This window comes from Scylla paramamosain, chromosome 29 (genome assembly GCF_035594125.1).
Source record: "Scylla paramamosain isolate STU-SP2022 chromosome 29, ASM3559412v1, whole genome shotgun sequence".
NCBI classification, from domain to species: Eukaryota; Metazoa; Arthropoda; class Malacostraca; order Decapoda; family Portunidae; genus Scylla; species Scylla paramamosain.
In genome coordinates this window covers 13296282-13311879 of record NC_087179.1, presented here as the reverse complement: position 1 = coordinate 13311879, position 15598 = coordinate 13296282, and the positions used below count along the sequence as shown (strand labels likewise).

Here is a 15598-nt window from a genome sequence, read left to right as displayed (position 1 = left end):
TCTCTCTCTCTCTCTCTCTCTCTCTCTCTCTCTCTCTCTCTCTCTCTCTCTCTCTCTCTCTCTCTCTCTCTCCGTGGAAGGCAGAGTGGTCAGCCATAATGGTAGGGGGAGAAGGTCAGAGGTCGACCATCTTGCCACTCCCCCAGGTGCAGTATTTGGCGGGCGCCCTGGCACTGTGCCTGAGAGAGAGAGAGAGAGAGAGAGAGAGAGAGAGAGAGAGAGAGAGAGAGAGAGAGAGAGAGAGAGAGAGAGAGAGAGAGAGAGAGAAATTATTGTTTCGACAGGCCTTCATGTGTGTGTGTGTGTGTGTGTGTGTGTGTGTGTGTGTGTGTGTGTGTGTGTGTGTGTGTGTGTGTGTGTGTGTGTGTGTGTGTGTGCGCGCGCTCCGTGCACGGGAAAGGTGAGCATCTTGGCAACAGAGTGAAAGTGAAGCACACACGTATGTATGTATGTATGTATGTATGTATGTATGTACGTATGTTTGTATGTACGTGTGTGTGTGTGTGTGTGTGTGTGTGTGTGTGTGTGTGTGTGTGTGTGTGTGTGTGTGTGTGTACGAAGTTGGCACCCTGACAAATAAGCCCCCTCGTCGAGCCCCCTCTCTCTTCCCCTTCCCCCCTCTCCCTTCCTCTCCCCCTCTCCCTCCTTCCCTGCAGGCGTAACAGGGCAGCAGGAGGAGGAGGAGGAGGAGGAGGAGGAGGAGGAGGAGGAGAAAGGGTCAGCAGGTCATCTCAGAGGGAGAGAACCACTTAAGGGAGGAGGAAAGGAGGGAGGGAGGGAGGTAGAGGGAAGGAAAGGAGGAGCTGGAGGAGGAACAGAGGAAGGGAGAAATGGAAAGGGAGAAGGAGGAGGATGAATGGAAAAGAAAACAGATGAAGAAGGGGGAAGGAAGAAAGAAACGAAGAAAGGAGCTGGAGGAGGAAAAGAGGAGAGGAGAAATGGAAAGGGAGATGGAGGAGGGTGAAGGGAGGTAGGGAGAAATGGATAAGAAAACAGATGAGGAAGGGGAAGAAAAAGAGAAATTGAGAAAGGAGGGGCTAGGGGAGGGAAAGAGGAAAGAAAAAATAGAGATGGTGAAGGAGAAAGAGAGGAATGAAGGAGGAAGAAAGGAAAAAAATGGAGAAAGGGAGGGAGGAAAGGAAAAGGAGAGAGGTTAAAACACATGATAAATAGAGGGAGGTTAGGTGAATTGTTGGTATGCTTAATTCTAATGAGGCCATAGGAGGAGGAGGAGGAGGAAGAGGAGGAGGAGGAGGAGGAGGAGGAGGAGGAGGAGGAGGAGGGACAATGGAAGGAAGGAGTGAAAAAAAAGGAAAGAAATAACGAAGGGAAGAGAGATGGATGACAGTTTAATGAAGGTATAGAATATGAAATGTAGAAGAGAGGGAGAGTGAGAGAGAAAGAGGAGGAGGAAGAATGAGGAAAGGAAGGAATAGAAGAAAGGAAAAATATAACAAAAAAGAGATGGAGGAACAGTTTAATGAAGGTATGGAATTTGAAAAGTAGGAGAGAGGGAGAGATTGAAGGAAGGGAGAGAGAAGGGAGAGGAGGGATGGAAGGGGGTAGGGGGGTATCATGCCCTGGAAAGGTAAAGGCTACCCCGCCCTTCCATGACCAACCCGTTTATAGTAAAGCTTGCATCCGCTCCCCCACTAACCCCTCCCTTCCCATCCTCCCTGCCTCTCCCACTCCCCTTCGTCCCTTCCCTTGTTTTCCACTCCTTCCTTTCTCTTCTACCTTCTCTTCTTTCCTTCCTTCTTCCCCAGTTCCCTTTTTTTTTCTATCTTATTTACCTGCTTCGTTATTTTTTTCATCTTTCTACCTCCTTTTCTCTCCCGTCCTTTCTTTGTTTTTCAATCCTTCTTTTCTCTGCTACCTTCTCTTCTTTCCTTCCTTCTTCCCCACTTCCCTCTATTTTTTTTTCTGTTTTATTACCTACTTCTCTATTCTTTTCATCTTTCTCTTCTTTGTGTCTTCTTTTCTTTATTTTCTTCCTTCCTTTCTCCTTTATTTGCTTCTTTCCTTCCATCATTCGCTTCTCGCTTGCATCTGACCCCGTGTTTGCGTGTAATGTGACGCGTGTTGGCCTGAATGTGTGTGTGTGTGTGTGTGTGTGTGTGTGTGTGTGTGTGTGTGTGTGTGTGTGTGTGTGTGCGTGCGCGTGTTGGGGAAGCGTTTCTGTTTCATCTTCCCTTTTGAGGCCACACACACACACACACACACACACACACACACACACACACACACACACACACACACACACACACACAGACATTGTAAATTATATGCCTGATGTCCTTCACATGCATCGAAAAGAAGAAGGGGGAGAAGAAGAAGAAGAGGAAGAAGAAGAAGAAGAAGAAGAAGAAGAAGAAGAAGAAGAAGAAGAAGAAGAAGAAGAAGAAGGGTGAGGAAGGGGAAATTAAGAAGTAGGAGAAACAATAACAACACTAACATCAATTACTGCTACTACAACAACAACAACAACAACAACAACAACAACAACTACGACTACTACTACTACTACTACAACTATTACTACTACTACTACTACTACTACTACTACTACTACTACTACTACTATAACTACTACTACTACTACTACTACTACTACTACTACTACTACTACTTCCACCACCACAAGCAAACAAACACACACAATACACACTCATAGGTAGGTTACAATGTAGGTATAAATAGTGTACAAACATAGGTGTAGTGAGGTACGTAGGTGTAACCAGCTCATAAACACTGAAAGGCTGTTTATTATCACTACCAAATCACCTTCACACACACACACACGTACAACTCACCCTAACTTGATTACAGGTAAGAGGTGAGAGGTGCTGTGCGGCGAGGTGAGGTGAGGTGAGGTGGGGTTAGGTGGGGTTAGTCCAGCCTGGCCCTCACCTGTCACTCCGGCATGACCACCTGACGCAGCTGAAGACTTCAATGTGCCCCGGGAAATGTGACCCACTTCAACTTAAATTGACGTGCTCCTCCCTTCTCTCCGCTGCGGCTCCCTCCCTCCTCCAGGCGCCATGAGGTAAGAGGCTGCCCTGCTGGTGGTGGTGGTGGTGGTGGTGGTGGTGGTGGTGTTTATCTGGTCAAGTTACTGTGTTCCTGACGTGACACCGCTGCTCAGGTCAAAGGGTTGCTTACCTGTGTTTACCTGTGTCTCTTTGTCTCTTACTCTCTGTCTCTCTTCCTTTCTTACGTCTCTCTAATGTTTCGTGTTTATCATTTTCTTAGTGTCTCTTATCTTTGCCTCTCTAACTATTTATCGTCTTTCTTTCTTGTTTATTTTTGCTTTTTTTTTCTTTGCTTGCTTTCTTTCTTTTTTGTTTCTTTATTTCTTCTAGTTTATATGTTCTTTCTTTTCTATTATTTCCGTTCCTAACTTTCCTTCTATCTTCCAATCTTCCTTGTGTCTCTAATCTAATCTTATCTAATCTCTTTAATTTCTCTTTTTTTCTTCCTTCTTAACTTTTTTCCTTCTTTCTTTCGTTCTTCCTCTCCTATTTATGTAATTTTCCCGTGTTTATTCTTCCTTAGTTTCTCTCTCTCTCCCTTTGTAGCTCTCTCTTTTTTCCGACCTTCTTTCCTTATTTCTATCTTTCGTTCTTTATTTCTTTTTATTTATTTATTTGTTTATTTATTGTCTTTTACGTATAAAGGAGGTTAACACGAAGCTAATGAAAATAATAAATAAATAGATATCAAAATAGAATTGATGCAAGGGAGATGAAATTTATATATGTTCCTAATTGCTTAAGAAAGGGTGATTGCAAGAGCTCCCTTTTTTTTGTCCTTCTCTCCCTTTTTTGCCCTTCCTCATGAGCCACCTCTTACTTTCCTTACTAGTTGTAACACTCCATTTTTTTCCGCCTTCCTGCCCAACGCCTCCATTATTTCCTTCAACAGTAACCCCCGCATTTTTTCCCTTCCTTCCTCTCTTAATGTTTCTTATTTTCTTATTTCTTCCCCTCTCTACCTCTTCCTTTTCTCTCCTTCCTGTTTCCTCCTCCCTCCTTCCTCACAAACTTTTTTTCCTCTTTCTTTTCCTCTGTCTCTCATCATCTACACACTTTTCACCCCTTTCTTTACAAGATCTTCATATTTCCCCTTTTCTCTCTCTTTCCTCCTCCCCCTTCGCCTTTTTTCCCTTTTTCCCTTCTTCCTAACGTCTCTCTCTCTCTCTCCTCTCTCTCTCCTCTCTCTCTCCTCTCTCTCTCTCTCTCTCTTCTCTCTCTCTCTCTCTCTCTCTCTCTCTCTCTCTCTCTGATTTGCTTTCCACCATCACTTCCATCACTAACTCTCCCTTCCCTTTCTCTCAACACCCCCTTCATTCCCTCTCCCTTCTCGTCACCTCACCAACCTGTTTTATTTATTCATTTATTTATCTAGTTTTCCAGCAATTCCTTCACTCTCCCTTCCCTCATAAGCCCCCGACCACCTCTCTCTTTCCTTTCTCTCCCTTCTCCCCCTCTCCCGTCCCGACCTCTTTCCTCCCTCCCGTCCGTGAATGCACTCTTGCTCTGGTGAATCTGGTCGGCTCTCTCAGTTCGCTCCGAGGGGGTGAGTGGAGGGGAGGCCGCAGCTGGAGTATATAGGCCGCCCGGGGAGTGATGATGGACGCGTCTGTGCTTTCACTGGAATAAATTAGCGCGGCGTATGTTGATGTGTTACCGCTCGCCCGCCCTCTTGCAGTGAACGGGAATTTCCTCGCTGATGACTCTCCTGTTCTCCTCTACTGGGGGTTCCTCAGGGCCTCGTGGGAAAGTGTTAATTATTGTACTCGCTCGCTCGCTTGTTCATTTGCTCGCTTTCGGCTGCTGCGTTGTGTTGTGTTGTGTTGATACGGTTAGTTTAGATTTGCTGGGTGTTCGGTGTTTTTTGTTTTTTTTTTTTCCTACTTTCATTTCTCTTACTGCAATGTGTGTGGGCTCTTTTTTTTTTTTTAGTTTCGGAAGGAATAAAGAAATTGTTATTATTTTAAGTCTTATGTTTCGTTGTGGGAAGGTTTTAAATATTTTTTGTTCCTCTTTTTTTTTTTTTACTATCTTCCTTTTATATATATTCATTGGATTTATGCTTTGTTTGTTATTTTTTTTTTCTCCCCCTATCAGAGCCTCCAGGGAAACCTTTATTGAAAACGACCTTCTTTTTTTTTTTGAGAAGCTTAGTTCTTTTTACCTTTTTTTTCTGAGATGCGAGGTTCATTTGTTGTTGTTGTTGTTGTTGTTGTTGTTGTTGTTGTTGTTGCTGTTGTCTCTTCTTCTTCTTCTTTTCTCCCGCCACCCGTGTTGAGGCCGGCACTAACTAACAGACCTTCAGCGGAATGTGTGGGTGGGTAGCAGTGGCGCCAATGAGCAGCACGAGAGTCCTCCTACCACGCAGCATGACCTCTTTGGCGCGTGAAGGCCCATAAGGAGAGAGTCACTGGCGCCACCAAGAGAGTCGCCCCCTAGACGGCCCTCGGCTCAGGAGAAATGCAAAGTGTAGCGCATCTCCCCTGGCCACTACTCTGGTATTCGTGTGTGTGTGTGTGTGTGTGTGTGTGTGTGTGTGTGTGTGTGTGTGTGTGTGTGTGTGTGTGTGTGTGTGTGTGTGTGTGTGTGTGTATCGACCCTAGCCTCAAAAAAGTTAATGCGTTTTCTCCACCTTTTTTAACGAGTTCTAGTGGAAGTTACGTTTTCACTGGTTTTTTTTTCTCTCTTTTTTTTATGATTTTAGCGATGGTTTATAACAAGGATTCGGTACTTATAAATTAAAGGAGAAAAAAAAAACCGACCAATTATGTCTGTCGCCTCTGAGAATAGTCGTAAAGGAACCGTTTGTAATAAAACTAGGCTAAATCTGATGAGTGACAGCGTGCAGGCATCCACGGAAAACACTTAAGCACACAGCACTCCCAGAAACTTGAAAGGCTCTCGAGGTCATCTCTGGTCAACCCAACACACAAGAACTAAGCTTGTACACGAGGAAAATGAGTACCCGGAGAGCTGTCATTAGCTTAGGTTCTCCGTATACGAATGCAATCAACTCTTACAACTTTTACTGGCTTACAAGAGGGCTGGGAGTAACACGTGCCGCGGCTGAGGCTGAGAGAGATACGGCCGTGGTGATAGTGCCCATTAAACTCGCCGCGGGGGCTGGTGAGGCTGGTAAGCGGCCTCCTATACCACGGCAAGACAAGGCAAGGCAAGGCAAGGCAAGGCACCGCACCGCACCGCACCGCGAGGTCATTTGTTACATGCCGTCCGCGCCTCGCTGCCGCCCGCTGACCCTCCCGCCCTCCCGCCATCCGCCTTGGTGATCTTGACCGCCGCGGTGGCCTTCCTTCCCGCTGCCACACACAGTCAATAGGAAGGAAACTTGGCATCGTTTTCCTGCACCTGTTTTCGTTTTGGCCTCCCCAATACTTCACATTTACCCGAAAAAATGTTAAGATTATGAAAAACACGAGAACGAACAGTAAGTACGCTACAGAAAGAGACAAGATAGTAAAGAACAAGATAATATACAATACACTTGTCAAAGAAGAAAGAGAAACTGAAACAATGCACATACGTAGCCTCGCCATGGAGCAACTTGAGCTAATTTGAATACGGGCAGATGGATGTATGCCTACCTAGTCTGGGCTCATTATACCTTATCACACTGGAGCCATTAACATACGAGCCCAGCCTTGCTAAGCATGAAGGATGGCCGAAGGCTTGTTAGTTATTGCTACAAGTCTGGGAGGCGGTCGTGGCGCTCTCTCTCTCTCTCTCTCTCTCTCTCTCTCTCTCTCTCTCTCTCTCTCTCTCTCTCTCTCTCTCTCTCTCTCTCTCTCAAATGCGACCGTGCATGTTACAAGTAAGGGCAGAGAGTGGCAGCTTGCACGCGCTTCCAGGCAAGAAATTATGCAGAATAATGATTATGTACCTCTTCTTTTGGACGTTTCTTACACCTGCTGCCCTCACTGCCTGACCTCCATCGCCTTTTCTTTTTTTTTTTTTTTCTCGTTTCCTCCCTAATCCTCCTTACCTCCCCTTTTCTCCCAACCCTATTTCTCTTACCTACCGTCTCACTTGCAGTTCCCTCATCATTTCACAGATCTAGTTACGTAAGAGACGCTGGATAGTGGTAGTGTTCGTGGAAGCAAGTGTGCCATTAATCATTTCCCCGCTACCTCACCACATCTTGGCCAAATTGCAGGCTAGCGTCGTAAATTCTTAAGTCACTCCTTCATTATCGTACGTTTTCTATCAGGAACCCAGAGCGAGACAGGCGTAGCTAAATAAATTCGTTTTCTGTATCTCTCTCTCTCTCTCTCTCTCTCTCTCTCTCTCTCTCTCAGATGATGGACAATGAACTGGTATGGCTGAACAAGCAGTAGTTAGCTGAGTGGTAGTGATGAGAGAGAGAGAGAGAGAGAGAGAGGTTGGTGAAATGCCGCTCTTTCATTATCCCCCCCCACCTAGTAATGATTTGCGGCTACTTCTGCTTCTAGTGAGAGGCTGTGATTGTTGTCTAAGCTAACTTGTTCTTTTCCCTTTGCCCGGAGCCCTCAATGCACTCTCAGCCCTTTCCTTCACTCTTCTTTCTTCCTTGTATTTGTCATCCTTCTCTCCCACCTCTTCCTCCCTTTTCTGTCCCTTTCTCCGCTTCTTTCTTCACTATTCCTTTATTCATGCAGTTCCTTCGTCTTATCTCCTTCGCAGTATTAGTTGTTATTCTCTCTCTCTCTCTCTCTCTCTCTCTCTCTCTCTCTCTCTCTCTCTCTCTCTCTCTCTCTCTCTCTCTCTCTCTCTCTCTCTCTCTCTTCCTTCTTTTCTTTTTTCTGTCCCATTTTCCTTTTCTTCGACCCTTCACCCTTCCTTCCATTCTTCCAGTTTCTTCTCATATCCTTTCCTTTTTACTACTGTATTATTCTTCCCTCCATCCCTCCTTCCTTCTTACATTTCCCTTTTTTTTTTTTTTCTATCTCCCTTCATCTGACAGAACTCCTTCTCTCTACATCTTGCTGTCAAATTACCTCTAAAAGTCATTAAAAGTTTTATGCATCACTTTTTGCAACCACAGACTTTTTTTGCTCACTCTTTTTGTTGAAAGGTTTTACATGCACCGCTCCTGATGCCTGTACCTAGTAATGCCTTCCGGTTTCCAGTTTATCACTAACCATGCATGCTGTCATCTAATCCTCTCATCCTCCCTCTCATTTATCCTAACACTCCATCCTCCAATTTCACTAGTCTTAATCATATTTTTATCATCATTATCAGTTTGAAAGTGTACACGCAGACTTTTCCCCTTCACGGCAATCCACACCTGCCTCACCTACTCGCCTGTCCAGTGGTTTCATTTGGCCATAACCTGAAAACAACCTCCCCTCACTGCAGGCCATATAGTCGCTACACCAGGCCTCACACCCCCTCCAAGATTAATACCAACAGCTAGTACACCAGTCCCCAAAGAATAGGTCACCACACCAGTCCTCACACTCACCAAAGTATAACACAAACACAGTACTGGTAGTGTATTAGTTTTATAGCTTTTTGAACGGATATGAAACAAAAATGCAGAAGAAGAGCAGGGTCTCATGAATCCCAGGTCAGGATACCACATGGGGGGGGGGAGTACAGAATGCTCACAAAAAAAAAAAAAAATGCCACAAATAATGTATAAAAATACTTCATAATTAGTAAAAGATTCATGATATCGCAGTCGTCACACCAACGCTGCTTTTTCTGCTGCTGGAAGGTGTAGCAAGTGTGACTGTACACACACACACACACACACACACACACACACACACACACACACACACACACACACACACACACACACACACACACACACATATTCATCATTACACATACCCTGGTGCTGCCAAAAAAGATCACATGTATGACAATACAAAATAATGCCCATTTCTTGTGCCTCTATAACACCTTGGCACCCTTCCAGCAACCAACACCAATGTACCACCTTCCTGAATGCCCCACAGTGGCCACCCAGCATTACATTACATTTCTCTTGGACAGATATTTTAATTACGTATATTATGAGACATTTTTACAGAGCACTTGATAATATTTTACTTTGGAATGTGAGATAAATCTTATTGTATTATATTGATAAATGTGCCTAAGCTTCCACTGGTGTTGTGTCAGTACAGTGCAAGGTACTTGGCTTCCAGTGGTGCACAAAGATGACACAACAGGTCATTTCAAGACTGTATACTCATTATGTACATACAATGAAGTAGTGTATTCAAGAACAAATCTGTGATGTTCAAAGCACCACTTCAGAAGGTCCTTTGATCTCACCATCTGAATACACTGCTTCCCTATCACCTGACCACTTCATGTCCTTCCTGTGGTCCACCTCCATAACTCTGATAAACTACTTTCACTCTTCAAATGCATTGCACAAGTCTGGGACACTGTTAAGTGGATAAAAGTTCATGAGCTGCACTCAAGATCATTATTCTGCCACAAGGCAGACATTAACTAAATTAGCTACAGCTGGAATAGTCAAAGCATCCATCCCTCTGAATCCTTACACACATGACACATCCTTCCTTCCTCCCTGACAGTGTGCATGCATCAAGAGACAAGGTGGTGCCTGACATCTGCCAGGTCTTGGCACAAACAGACTGGCACAAAAGTGTTCTCCTCCTTACTGATATATAATTCTGTTCAAGATGGCTGATCAACAAACATAAATTGTCAAGTAATTGTCTCACCATTTCTGAATGACCAACATTTACACAAGTGCTATGTTCCTACTGTTCATTATATATTTGCTATATGGTCTATGACATCATGTTATCCCTGCTTGCAAATAATGATCCAGTATTTAATAACTTACTGGATGCTGTACAGCAATGAGTGATTAAAATACATTACTCTGAGAGTATAATGCCATGCAAATAGGTAAGAAGTATCAATTGAATGATTCACACGGAGAAAGAGATTGGAAGAGTGTAGGATCATAAGTCTCAAGACACTTGACTATAAACAGCAGGTGATGAACTCAGCATAAGAGGCTTGAAATATGCAGTGGTTTGGCTAACAACAAGGAATACACTGTGAGCTCTAGTCTTTCATTACCAGTCTGACATTTGACTGCATATTTATTCAATGTTAATTGTGTTTCCTGGCTGTAGTAAGTTGGCTTTTCTCGTATTCACCAAACGAGTCATGCAAACAGCCTCCTGTGGTGCACACTCACTCCCTGGGCTCCTCCTTGATGGGGGGGCTGGAGAGGCTGTCTAACTGGCCAACACTCTGGACGGGCTGGGCCTGGGGACCCATGGGGCCTGGAACTTGGGCCTCCTGCTCCACAGGTCCTGGAAAGTCTGACTGTTGGGACTGTGGCATCGGTAAATGAGGCGTCCCCACCATCTGATGCAGCTGAGGGGAAGGCTGAAGCTCATGTAGCTGAGGAGAGACTTGAGTTGTATCAGTTCCCTCAGGCCTCTCCTGCTGCTGCTGCTGCTGCTGTACTGGAGGAAAGTGCTCATGATCAGGGTGCTGGGGCAGGTGCTGCTGTTCTGGTAAAACCTGCTGCTGCTGCTGTTGTGGTTGCATTTGTGCTGGAAGCTGTTGGGGTTGTTGAACAGCTGCCTCCTGGCTGCCAAGCTGCTGCTGTGGTTGCTGTTGAGGTGCCACGGGTGGAGTGTCAGACTGCTGCTGGTCACCATTTGGAAATGCAGCAAAATACCTGTCATAATTGAATGGCCGAGTACCGCTGTGCCGCCGCTGGTGCTGCACAAGGCCATCTTTGGAGGTGAATGCCTCGCCACATATGTTACATATGTTGTGCCAGTAGGCAGCCTCCCCTCCTCCAGTGTGCTTGAGGCGGTGATAATCCAGACTGGCTCGCACTGAGAAAGTTGCGCCACATAACTCACACGGGAACGGCCGGTCACCAGAGTGCTTGCGCTTGTGCACCATGAGAGTGTTCATCTTGGGGAAGGTTTCTCCACACTCCCCACATGTATAAGGGCTCTCGCTATCCTCCCCCGCCACGCCTCGAGCCCGCTTCTCTGCACTGAGGTTGTCACTGAGGGCATAGGCCGCCTCCCACTCATCACTGTCATACCGGCGCTTGCAAACGTGCTTGCGTTTGTGGCGTTGGAGGTTGCTGCTGTTCATGAAGGAGGAGTCACACTCATCACACTTGAAGGGTCGCTCACCGGTGTGCTTGCGGTAGTGCATGTCCAGTTGGCTCTTCTTGGGGTATGCAGTGCCACACACCTGGCACTTGTACACATTCTTGAAGTTGTGGTCCTTCTTGTGCATGTCAAGAACCACCTTGAAGGGGAAATCCTTGCCACACACATCACACTGGTGGAGTGTAGCCCCACCTGGCTGCTTACTGGTGGAGGCACCCGTTGTCCGAGACATCTTGCCTGCCCTAGACATCTATCTGCAGCTCAGTGTTGGCTGGGGATGGGAGCAGCAGCCATGCTTATCCTGCCAAAATAGAGGCCAGTTAAGATGGATCAAGGACAAAAGAGAAGAGAAAAGTGGTAAAACAATTTTAAAACACTGATGCAATCCCTACAAGCTAATGAGAAGTGTGGTGAGGTGCAATTAAACACATCTTTGCTGAATTTTCAAGATGCCTTCCTTCATATAAAAATAAATGGAAAAGATTATTTTTTAGCTATCTATTAAGCAAAATATTCAACTAGCATAAATTTAAACCTAATATTACAATAACCTACACAACAACCAGTCAGAATAGATTATTGACAAGAATAAACTAGGTAATTAGGTTAATATTAATCAATAGGAAGCATTAGAACAAGATTAGACAAGTTTATGAATAGCTGATAGACACAGATATGCATGTTTTGTACAAGGACAGTTTACTTTACCTTGTGTTCAGCCATTCAACATGAACCAATAACACATCCTAAGATATTTTTGGAGTAACATTCCTCATCTTTCCTCCACGTTATTACCAGTCATGCAACCTTTTCCCACCCATCACGTGACCTCTATCCCCCTCTTTTTTTTTAAACTTCTTGACTCCTTATATTACTTTTTTTTTTTTTTCTCATAACTAGAATGACCGGTAAGTGCCAGCAGGTGCAGGTGTAAAAATTCTAGTAATTCCTGATGAACTGACAAGACCACCACCACCATTCCGTCAGAGACATACGAAACTCCACTTCCTTGAGATACGAGGAATCTTTCATGATGGAGTTTCCCATAGACCCATTAGCTACCTGTATAGAGGGACCATATCCTGAAACACTTCTAGCCGCACCTCCACTATTCAAAAGACCGTAATGAAGAGACACGGATCTTTAATGGTCTTTTTTTTACGGTTCCAGTGGTAGATTGACAAGACTTCCACATCATGAACAGGAGAAACAGTCTTAAGAACCCGGCTAATCTTATCTGTGGCTTTTGAAAATAATAATGGTGAGAGAGCAAAGGGATTCTGAATATGGGCCGCCAACTCCTCCATTCCCTGCCCTCCCGAGGCCGCCTCACGCCCCTCGCCTCACCTGTGCTAAGGACCAGGCCGGGAGGGGAAGTGTCCTCATGCCCCCTGTTGGCTAAAGGGCATGGTATTGGGTGTGATGATAAGACATTAGGGGTTCTGTGCCGAGGCCATTTTGTTGTGGTGGGGTTGAGGGCAGCCGCGGCCCAGCTGACTTCTTAAGAGAGAAAATGTTGTATTGCTATGGCTAACTAAAGGAAAATTGGGTGTTTTTCTGCCTTGGGTTACGCTGGTTTGAATGAAGATGAACTTGGGAGAAAATTAACTTGATGGTACGTAACCTCTCTTAAGATGATACCCTTGATGTGATTTGTCATTATGCGTGTGCTTGGAAATTTGTAAAAGACGAACTAAAAATGTGGTGTTATCTTTCTAAGGATAACCCCGATGTGATTTGCTATAATGTGTGTCTGGATGAGGATAAATCTTCAGAGTATCTCCTTGGCTCCTGTTCTTCAAGTTTTCAATTTTCCAGTAGCATATTGTAGTTTGAGGACTTTAAGTAATCTCTCTCTCTCTCTCTCTCTCTCTCTCTCTCTCTCTCTCTCTCTCTCTCTCTCTCTGAAAACAAAGTCTCTCTCTCTCTCTCTCTCTCTCTCTCTCTCTCTCTCTGAAAACAAAGTCTCTCTCTCTCTCTCTCTCTCTCTCTCTCTCTCTCTCTCTCTCTCTCTCTCTCTCTCTCTCTCTCTCTCTCTCTCTCTCTCTCTCTCTCTCTCTCTCTCTCTCCTTGCTGTACATCTCATTTATCTAGTTCACTGGCTTAATGCAATAACTTAATAGGAAAACACTCACTCAGATCATTATAACCTTAACGAACTCAATCACCTTTTTTTTCTTTTTCTTTTTTTTTCTGATGTACATCACTTTGTTTATTTAATTCCATGGTTTAATGTAGTGACCGGTTATCTTAGAAACTGTTTCCATATTACAATTTTATATTATTTCAGCTTTTTTTTTTTTATGAACTTGTTTCCTGTTTCACTGCCATGAATTCAGGTTAATTAATGAAGCGTCTTTGAGTATCTTTAACAAGCCAATTAGGTAGTTGTGGCTCTTTCTACTGCCGCCTTTGGGATAGTGGAAGCAGTTAAACAAGCAGTGTAATTTGATATTCGTTTGCACATTCGCTTACATAGAATTGCCTCGGTCAGAATTAAACCTACAGTATTACATCGATAAGTGTGACTAATAGCATGCACGTGGAATATACACATAAATTACAGGATCTTTGTATTTCTTGGAAGAAATAATTGTGTTGCCAAACTACCAATTTAGTATTTCCTGCAATTAAGAAGTTCTTTTTTATTATATATTACTGATAACTCTTGTTAAACTACTACTTTAACAATTCCACCAGTAGCAATTACTTATTAGTTAACTACCTATAGCGTAATTAGGTAATTAACAAGTCGCATCACTGAGCAAGATTAAAACGATGTGTAATCCACATGAGTGCATCAAATGGAGAGGAGGGCAGGTGCGTGTTTACCTGTTTCATTAATTAGAGCATGTGATGGGGAGCCACGCACAGGTGAACCACTCGTCCGGTAATGCGGTGGGACCCTCATTAAGATAGGTAAATATGTGATCTGTTTAAATCAATCACCACACCTTAAACACCCCTCAAATATCCAATGTCACGTATCTATCTGACCTAGCTAGTGCAATGACCCTCTAATGGAGATGTAATAAGTAAGTTTCAGGCTGAAGCTGGAGTCACACACGCCTCTCGGATATTGTGTTTAGGAGTTCATGTTTCCCGCCCATCCAGGAATGCTTATCATTCCCCGTCACTCATAGCAGGGGCGAGGGCAAGGCTGGGTGGTAACACGGACAGGAAGAGAGACCAACCACCTCAGCACAGGAAGAGGGGGAATGTTAAGCCATGGTCCAGTGACTTGATTACCTCCTCACAGGTGTTCAGGAGGGCGTGGCGACCGCTCCTTCCCTCCCACCTGTGCTAACCAAGACACTGTTAGCTGGTAATGGGGAAAGAATACATCGTAGCAAGCAATGTGGAAAGATAGCTTAACCAAGGCGGTGTTAACAAGGAATATGGGAAGAAAACAACGTAATTAGGACAGTGTTAGCAAGCGTTATGTAGAAATAAGATATAAGCAGTTATTAAATAGTGCACCAGGCAGAGAAAACATAAATCACTGCAGCAATGAACAAGTAGAGAAAAGGAAATTTACTTTAACTGGGACACAAGAAAAGCTCTGAAGGCAAGACCACCAGCACAGCAACACCAACAAGCATTTGAAGACAGGAACTGATACATACCCAGTAACCCGTCCACCAACCCTACATGATCTGGCTTGTTATCTAAAGTGCTGTCCGTATCAGTGTTATCATCCAGCGCCCCTCACCATCACGCCGGCAGCATGTCTGAGGACGAGGCAGCAGCCGGCATGGCACCCACCGAGCAGAAGAATTACTTGGGGTTTGACTTTAGCACCCAACAGGTAAGTCACTACGGGCACCAGACCGTATTTGACTGGTGACTCATGCCTTCATCTTCCTCTGTCTTGTCTTTGTGTGTTTTAGTCTCCGTGCTACAAAATAAGGGTTGCAAAGATGAGCCATCCTAGCTGTGTTTGAGGTGGGCAAGGTTAGGTTGGGATAGCTTAAATAAATAAGATAAATTTTCGGTAAATTTATAGTTTAAGCCAATGTCCCCAATCTCTACCCACGGCCCACGGCGTTATTATTAATTTCCGACAAGTAGTGTAATCATTAGAAATTATGTTAATAGTGAGAACAAAATGAGGTAGGTTATTACCACGTAGTGTGTAATGGCTTAAACTATAATAAAACCCTAACCTAACCTAACCTAACAACTGAAGTTCAGGCAACAATACACCATTTATGTTTACCTGTGGACTTAGAAAAAGTTGAGAGCGCTGTGCATTCCCAGGCCTATTGTGGCGTTATTATTAATTTCCGACAAGTAGTGTAATCATTAGAAATTATGTGAATAGTGAGAAGAACAAAATGAGGTAGGTTATTACCATGTAGTGTGTAATGGCTTAAACTATAATAAAACCAAATTTTCAGTCATATCTTTCTAATTCCAGAACTGAAT

General features: G+C 44.3%; 2 protein-coding genes across 4 annotated transcripts in view; one reads left to right on the top strand and one right to left on the bottom strand.

Annotated features, from left to right (window-relative positions):
- LOC135115351 (xylulose kinase-like) overlaps positions 1 to 15598 on the top strand; it is a 41249-nt gene that overhangs the window by 14313 nt on the left and 11338 nt on the right. Inside the window, exons 3-4 of the mRNA XM_064032026.1 lie at positions 2830 to 3046; positions 14430 to 14978. Coding sequence (XP_063888096.1) covers positions 14898 to 14978 — 81 coding nt within the window. The 5' untranslated portion in view covers positions 2830 to 3046; positions 14430 to 14897. The remainder of the gene's footprint in view (positions 1 to 2829; positions 3047 to 14429; positions 14979 to 15598) is intronic.
- Positions 8518 to 12684, bottom strand: LOC135115350 (zinc finger protein 479-like). 3 transcript variants are annotated; one of them, XM_064032025.1, is made up of 2 exons: positions 12518 to 12684; positions 8518 to 11471 (listed from the first exon to the last, which is right to left on the bottom strand). In XM_064032025.1, exon 2 carries the CDS (start codon positions 11418 to 11420, stop codon positions 10221 to 10223), a length of 1200 nt encoding a protein of 399 aa, XP_063888095.1. In that variant the 5' UTR covers positions 11421 to 11471; positions 12518 to 12684; the 3' UTR covers positions 8518 to 10220. The 3 variants fall into 3 exon arrangements, with proteins under 3 accessions (XP_063888095.1, XP_063888094.1, XP_063888092.1); XM_064032024.1 differs by lacking the exon at positions 12518 to 12684 and adding an exon at positions 12233 to 12425; XM_064032022.1 differs by lacking the exon at positions 12518 to 12684 and adding an exon at positions 11879 to 12017.

Excerpts from the sequence above, each read along its gene's own strand:
- LOC135115350 (XM_064032025.1), bottom strand. The coding sequence starts at position 11,420 with ATGTCTAGGGCAGGCAAGATGTCTCGGACAACGGGTGCCTCCACCAGT.